General features: G+C 37.1%; 2 protein-coding genes across 2 annotated transcripts; one reads left to right on the top strand and one right to left on the bottom strand.

Annotated features, from left to right (window-relative positions):
* Positions 1–2,082: 2,082 nt before the first annotated feature.
* LOC138330808 (rhodopsin-like) lies at positions 2,083–4,769 on the bottom strand. The gene has a single exon (XM_069278324.1). The coding sequence runs from the start codon at positions 4,167–4,169 to the stop codon at positions 2,622–2,624; it is 1,548 nt and encodes a 515-aa protein (XP_069134425.1). The 5' UTR covers positions 4,170–4,769; the 3' UTR covers positions 2,083–2,621.
* Positions 4,770–5,860: 1,091 nt separating this feature from the next.
* Positions 5,861–7,306, top strand: LOC138331321 (rhodopsin, GQ-coupled-like). The gene has a single exon (XM_069278858.1). The coding sequence runs from the start codon at positions 5,861–5,863 to the stop codon at positions 7,304–7,306; it is 1,446 nt and encodes a 481-aa protein (XP_069134959.1).
* The last annotated feature ends 1,031 nt before the right edge of the window (positions 7,307–8,337 follow it).

Here is an 8,337-nt window from a genome sequence, read left to right as displayed (position 1 = left end):
GATATTCCAGGGGTTACTATCAGTAGGTCTAACAAGTTACAGTAACCCTTGCCGTATCGAGGATGATGAAATATTTAAGCTATGTTCTCAATATTTATAGGATTTATGAAGCCATGGACGCGAAATAACTAACAAATATCAACGTAGTTCATCAGTTAATATCGGTCGAGTAAAAAATTAGGGCAAAGTTGCTCAAATAAATTTTCTTATATTTTTACACCACGTTTACTACAGAACTTATTGAAAAATGCTCCACTGCTGACAGAGCATAAATGATATATATTCATCACTTGAACAATAATTGGTGTTTAATCGTGTATATATGTCTAATTAACAAAAAAGATAAATAAATAAAAAAATATATATATGACTTTGGTGCATGCACAACCTGTACTTCATTCCATATAGGATATAGTGCCACGGAAGTTTTGTGGATGCAATTAATTCTTCTTTATATTTTGAACTTGAAGTAAAATAAGAAGCTCAAACTTTTAATGGTGGAAATGGTGTAAAGTAAGTAACTTTTGTAACTGGAGAAAAATACTAAACCGTCTGCTCCTGTGTTTGACATTAAAAAATACCATTTGTCAACGGTGGATCATCTTTAAGGACTCGTTATGTTTTGGTGATAAGAGAATTCCGAGGGAATTCCGAAGTACCCAGAGAAAAAATCTAAAACCAGTATGTACGACGAATGAATGGTCATAATACAAATGTCAGACATCTTTGGCCATAAGCCGTATCAACAGGAATATGTGATTGAAACTTATATCAAGCATTACACTCTAGAATTCTCGCTATTCCAGGGGTTACTTTCACTGACGTTATATCCACCCCTTGACTATATCATAGTAAAACTGGAGGCAACAGAAAACACAGGTAGTTTGAGCCTCAAATACACTGTATAACGGTACACTGAAGTTGACTGTGTTGCTTTGAAATTGGGCGTCGGTCTCTGAATTTGTAAAGATTTTTGTTTGTTTGTTTAGTTTTACGTCCTATTAACAGCCAGGGTCATGTAAGGACGTGCCAGGTTTGTTGGTGGAGGAAAGCCGGAGTACCCGGAGAAAAACCACCGGTCAGCGGTCAGTACCTGGCAACTGCCCCACATGGGATTCGAACCCGCATCCTAGAGGTGGAGGGCTTGTTGTAATATGTCGGGACATCTTAACCACTCGGCCACCGCGGCCCCTTTTTATATCGAATCATTTGTAAAGAAAATCACTGCAGGCCTGTGATTGGTCAGTATTTTATTCATGAACTGCCTCCAGTTTTGCTATGAGATAGTCCAGGTGTAGGTATCAGTAGACGAGATCCAGAAAACCTTGTTTACACGAAGTTAGCGGGACCATGATATAATTTCGAATGGTTCGAGATAAAAGATAAGTTTATATTTGAATCTTGAGTGAAACGTTTGGTTGAAAACAAAAAAAAAACTAATTCAAAAAAGGAACCAGGGTTTTGAGTTATTTCAGTTCGTGTTAACAAGATTAAACTGTATTTTTACGTTAATTGTTTGCACGAAAACGTCATTGGTTTGTGAGTAAACGACACATACAATGATGACGTAGCCACAGTTGCCCGTTCAAGATAATTTAATTCGTTGCAAAGAAATTATTCAATTGTGTTGATACGATACACATTCAGAACACTTAACATAATGTTTCGATAAAAGGTGCCGTGATATGTCGATCCATGTAAGGAAAACTATAAACCAAAAAACACAATAGATAATTAATATAGACAATAACATTCAAAGACTTTTAACAATAAAAAAATGAAACAGATAAAGTACATGTACATATATATGAATACTACATGAATAATACAGTTTGTATGATTGATTTATTAAGGTATGGTTAATATATATACTTTTGTGGGAGATAAGAGATTTTATAAAAACATCATCATGACTTAATTTCTTCATGCCTTTTCAGTGATTCAAAGTGTTATTTATTTTAATCATTGATTTCCAAGATAACACTAATATAGAATAATGTTTTAGTATTTGTATGCATTTTTTTATTATTCAGAATTTTGATATTTACTATTGGTGTTATTACGAATTACGTAAATGTCCTTTCATTGAATTTAGTATAAATTGTTATTTTTATTGAATGTTTTTGACAAAAAAACAGCAGCGGTTTATGGCGAGAATACACTCTTATTTTGTCATACGGCTCCAAAACATAAAATATACATTAATTTAATTCCTTACAATTCAATTCAACATTCACGACCTCGTGAAATTTAAAATATTGCTAGACTATTTTTCTCCATTTAAACCATTACATCACTGTGTCAGTCACCAAAAGCGACACCAGGTTTTGTTTTTATGAGATGATAACATATTTTCTAAGCAGATGAAAATGTTTGTAACCAATAAGATTGAAGAGTGGTATTGGAAGTTAGAAAATTGCTGTAATTACGGCATATACGTTGTAAATATTCCTGGATATGTCGATGCATTTTCCTTAATGCGTGTATATACAAATATAATTGACACAATATGAAATATGAACTTGTTGATGATAGACAAACTGGAAATGAACTCAAAATCTTTAAACGAAAGAGTGTTTTTACGCAGACATAAAAGAAATTGAACAAAGATTTATTGTTTTTCAAACCTGTGTATCCTTCTCCTCAGGTTCAAATGCAGGATTGTCTGTACCTGATGGAGTTACCTCCCCTTCCTCCTCCACCTCCTCCAACGGTGGTTCAGACTTCGAATCTGGTCCAAATGCATTAATTAAAGCACTCGCTGCTGCCACGAGATCAAGATTACCATCATTCACAGTGAACACACCCTCCTCAGGGTCTCCCGTAGACGGTCCGGCGACGTCACTAATGACCGCGTTGGCAGTTTCAGGGATAGCAACCGTCTGGTCGGTACTCTTTTTAGTTGCCATGCATACGAGCACTCCGACAAGCTGTCGGACCATATCAGTTGAACTAGTCCACTGTTCCTTTGCAGTTCTCATCTCAAACCCTTCACTAAGGTTTGTCTGAATACTAGACATGCTCGCGTCACTAAAAGTTTGGGTGAGCTGCCTGTGCATCACGGGCTTTTGTGGTGGCGGTGCCTTGCCATCAGTCTGCGGCTTGTCTGACGGCATGCAACACGATAAAAAACATGGAGCTTTTTTCATCAGAGCTTCGCGGAATTTAGGATGGCTGAGTGCATACACTATAGGGTTGTGCATAGCTGAAGCCTTTGCCAACAAGACTGGGAGCTCAGACATGTATGGTGTTACGAATGACGGATCCCCGAACTGTGCCATCAATGCTATGGTGGCATACGGACTCCATGACAATATAAACAGTGATATAAGCATCATCGCAATTTTAGCAATTTTTATTTCTGTTTTCGATTTTTCCTTTTTGTCTTTTTCTTCGGCATTCATTTTGTCTGCCATTCTTGACATTTCTTTAGCATGTTTTCTGATAGCTTTGAGGATGCCAACATAACAACCTATTATTATCAATAACGGTAATGCAAACGCAAACACATACATCCCGATAATATAGATTCTGTTTGATGTGGTTTTAGTTAGATAGTCAAATGTACATGACGTTTGAAATCCTTCAGGAATGTACGCTCCTAATCCGAACAGAGGCAGTATTGACCATCCGATGGCCCAAGACCATACCACCACGATCATGAGAAAGGCTTTTTTGCGAGTCATTATCCTGGCGGCTTGAAGCGGTTTGGTAATACAGATGAACCGATCGACAGAAATCATAGCTAAAGTATTAATAGACATCAGACCGAAAATCCCACCGATGAGACCATAGAACTCGCAGGCAGCGTCTCCGAACACCCAGCGTTTGTTGAAAGCTGAAATTGTGAACAAAGGAAACCCATTAACTGCAGAGAACGTTAGGTCACTTAAAGCTAGATTCACAATCAGTAAATTTGATGGCGTTTTTAGAGTCTTGACGGAGCTGAATATCCAGATAACGACGATGTTTCCGGTGACGCCGCTGATGCCGACGACAGTGATAAAGAGACCGACGAAGAAATGCCAGCTGTCGGACACCACTGGATACTTCCTCCAGTGAGGGTGTATATAGTAATCGTATGTATCGAATGGGTGGGAGGAGGATGTGTTGGTCGTTGTAACTTCCTCCACTACTGATAATATAGCCTTGCCTGCCTCACTTGCCATCGCTTTTTTCAGGTCACTTCAACAATTAATTTGTTCCTCTGTTCAAAACGTTGATAATGGATGTTATGGAATCCTCCTTTAATAAAAGAGATGATAAACTCCAACGTTTTAAGCTTGATATTCCTGATGAGAAAAAACAGCTCACTGCATTAAAATAGACGAAACCAATCACTATAGAACACATGTACTGTGTATTCTTTCATTTAGGAAAAGGATTGAAGAACAGCCATTTATGCTTGTAAAAAATAAGTCACGGCATTTGAATTGATGAACGTTACCACTGTAAATGTTGAATGTTTCCACTTTGTAATTGAATCAATTCAAGCGTCCATTCATTTTAAATTTCAACTTGCTCTGTCGGTTAGAGTCTGCTAATATCAGTCACTTGTATAGCTTTCGACTTCTTTAGTAATAATGAAATGACAATCAGACCAATGTTTATAGGTTAATTAAGTTAGAAACATAGTTAATTACTATCTCCAAGGCCTTGCCGTCCTGCAGATGCTTCATAAGCCGATCTAACAGGAAGCTGTACATGCAATTACGCAATGTTTCATTCAGATCATAAATCCGCAAACGTGTGGCAAAGTCACGTGCGGTATGATGCCATAGGAAAAGCGAAATTGTTAACTAGAAATAAACACAAAAATCATAAAAAAAGAAACAAAAACTTTTTATATTTTCTTGAGATCATTATTAATTAGAAGTTTATACATTTAATGTTTAATCATGTTTTTAAATACTTTAAAATATATTAAAAAGTTTAGATAAAATATGTTGACATGTCTGCCTTCCTAATGAACATCGATGCACCAGATATGCTAAGAATAAATCGATAAGAAATATGACACAAAAGTTGATAAAGGAAAGAGGAAAAATATTAATTACCATTGTTATGGTGAATTATTGATTTCCAAGATATTATTGATTCGGAGCCTTTTTATACACATGATAATGAAAGATGTACTTGTAGCAGCGGTTTATATGTATTGTATGTAATACCGTGAGGACAAGAGAAAACACACCCATGTCCAATCTTGGGTCTAGACTTATGGTATATCATATTTGATAGAAACAGAAGTAATCCTGATTATGGGCAGAACGTACCTCATTTTCGAAACCTGTCAGAAACTTATCATTGATTTGCTATCTCTGAGGAGCTGTCGACAGTCTTGATATGATCCTCTTACGACAACACACGCAATGTGGCGGTATAAATTAGTGCGTGCCATCTTACGACTCTCATACTGCTATCAAACTTGTCGTTTGGGTAAAGGAATGTTAAAAGTCTGCACAGTGAATTTATCAACTCAATTAATTTTATCTATTTCAAACAGAAAACATTTGCGAAATCTGACATTTTTCTTCTAGTTATTAATGAATACCATTGACATTGTAAATACTTAAATTTAATGCAGTGTTGTGGAATTTTCATTTTGTAAAGGATTTGTTTTCAATGAGCAACATCTACAATACACACTCCGTATTCAACCACTGGTTACGAACAAATTTAAAAATTGGTTCACAACGTCCAAGTTTTGGGATAGCTTGAATATTAAATCAACGACTACGAACTTAACATTTATGTGCCCAGGTCTACTCTCATACCGGTGATTTAAGAATATTTCGTGCCCAACTTCATCATCTGACAGAGGCATACTTGTGACATATATAAAAAAAAACTGGCCAACATGTCCGAGGAATCTGTGACAGAGATTGTTCCTAATACCACCCATCTATATGACACCTACGACTATTTCATTCATCCTCACTGGAAACGGTTCCCTCCAGTGTCCGACTCCTGGCACATCTTTGACGGCTTATTCATCGGCGTCGTTGGAATCACCGGCGTAATCGGTAACATCTTAGTCATTTGGATGTTTACAACATGCAAGAAGTTGAAAACTCCGTCAAATATGTTAATTGTGAATCTGGCACTAAGTGATCTCACATTCTCCGCAATCAACGGATTTCCTCTTAAATCCATCTCCGCCTTCAGCAAAAAGTGGGTTTTCGGAATGGTTGCCTGTGAACTCTATGGGCTTACTGGTGGTATATTCGGCTTCATGTCTATCGGTACTTTGGCAGCAATATCCATCGACAGATTTATTTGTATAACAAAACCTCTACAGGCAGCGAGAATCATGACGCGTAAAAAGGCATTCATCATGATTGTGATCGTTTGGATTTGGTCAACTCTGTGGTCCATTCCACCTTTATTTGGTCTTGGTTCATACATTCCAGAGGGATTTCAAACTTCCTGTACATTTGATTACATTACCAAATCCACCAGCAATCGATATTTTATCCTTGGGCTGTATGTATTTGGATTTTTGACGCCGTTGACAATAATCATCGGATGCTACATAATAATTTTAAGAGCTATAAAAGCACATGGTCGGGAAATGACCCGCATGGCAGATAAACTGAACGCAGAGGAAGCGGACAAAAATAAGAAAGCCAAGGCCGAGATGAAGATCGCAAAAATAGCACTGATGTTGATATCGCTCTTTATTCTTTCTTGGTGTCCGTACGCTACAATCGCTTTGATAGCTCAGTTCGGCTCTCCTGATTTCGTTACACCGCTAATGGCTGAGCTACCAGTACTTTTGGCTAAAACATCCGCGATGCACAACCCGCTTGTTTATGCTCTCAGTCATCCTCGGTTCCGTGCTGCACTGGCAGAAAAAGCTCCGTGCTTTTTGCGTTGTTGTCCTGTTGAACCGGCTCAAACTTCAACCATGAGTCGCCGCGTGGCAGGTCGTACAGCAAGTCAAAGTAGCGTAACAAGTTGTGCAACAAATCTTAGCGACTGTCAGGGAGGTATCCAAATGCAACCGACACCAACAAGTGCAGTTAGCCATGGGGATCTTGTCAAAGATTTGGTTGGCGCTCTAGTTAATATGGCGACACAGAATGCTTCGCATATCGTGCAGCCTGTTTATCTTCCGAACGGTGTGTTGCCGAGCAACGGGGTTGCAGCCGTCCGGACCCCACAAGTTAACATCATATCGGGGCAAGGTCAGCAGAATGCAGCTTTTGTTCCTGATACAGAGACTGAGGATCCATCAAAGGAAAATGTAGACATTAAGAAAGAAAAAGAGGCATCTACGTCAAAAGAGGCAGCAAAAGTATGACGCAATAAACACATTGAACGATAGCTGATGTGCATCGATTGGAAGTAATCCAGTACTCTCAGTAATTTTAAAATATTCAGAAGAACGCACACTTTTGAAAAGCAAGGGGGATAACTCTAAGTGAACCCAAAAGGTATGAGGCATGCTGGACGTTAAGCGGTTACAGTAAAAAATTATCAATGACACTCTTGCAATTGAAAAACTGTTTATCTGATGCAGATACTTGATGCATGACTATATTTCTTCGGATTTAAGAAATTTATATTAATGTAAACGCTCATAACAATTGGATTGTATAATACAAATAATGTATGATGTAAGGAAAAAAATAACGTTGATGAAATAATTTCATATTTCTTGATGCATAATATTACATGTTATGACGTGAATATAATTTTCATATTGTAATTTTGTAATTTTTCCCCAAAGCATTGTGTCCACCTAATTCGTTGGAATATAAAATGATTGTTACCATGATGGATAAAATTTTGATTTTATAATTTTTGCCCAAAACAAAACGTTATCTCCAGTTTTATGTTTAACTACAAAATGATGATAGAGAGTGAATTAATGATATTCGTTGGAAAGTGATTATTTTTCACTTCTATTTGACAAGAACCTCCATCATAAACAAAGAAGTTTGAAAATTCTTATGTTCACATGTCGTGTTACATAATTTGCATCGAGACTGTTGGCAGACGACGTGTAAAATGCAAAAAATGTGCAACTTGTGCTATTTTTATACATTCTAAAACTGTCACTGACAGCCAACCTCTTCACATGCCGTGGACAATAAGACAATGTCGTCACCATATATTCATAGCAATATTGTTCTGGCCATGTTGGTTTATATTAAAGTTACAGTGCTTTTGGTAATGATAATGTACAACTATGATTCTTTCATTCTCTGATATCTACATTAAGTCAAGCACATTGTACAGTAAATCTATTTTGAATACTAATTGTTTGAGACAAAAATGTTCTGGTATTCAATAAAATACATCACATCTTGAACCAATCAAATATCTAAC

Source organism: Argopecten irradians, chromosome 9 (genome assembly GCF_041381155.1).
Source record: "Argopecten irradians isolate NY chromosome 9, Ai_NY, whole genome shotgun sequence".
Lineage (NCBI taxonomy): Eukaryota > Metazoa > Mollusca > Bivalvia > Pectinida > Pectinidae > Argopecten > Argopecten irradians.
Note: the sequence above shows the minus strand (reverse complement) of the source record. Positions and strands in the feature narration are given on the sequence as shown.

Excerpts from the sequence above, each read along its gene's own strand:
- LOC138330808 (XM_069278324.1), bottom strand. The coding sequence starts at position 4,169 with ATGGCAAGTGAGGCAGGCAAGGCTATATTATCAGTAGTGGAGGAAGTT.
- LOC138331321 (XM_069278858.1), top strand. The coding sequence starts at position 5,861 with ATGTCCGAGGAATCTGTGACAGAGATTGTTCCTAATACCACCCATCTA.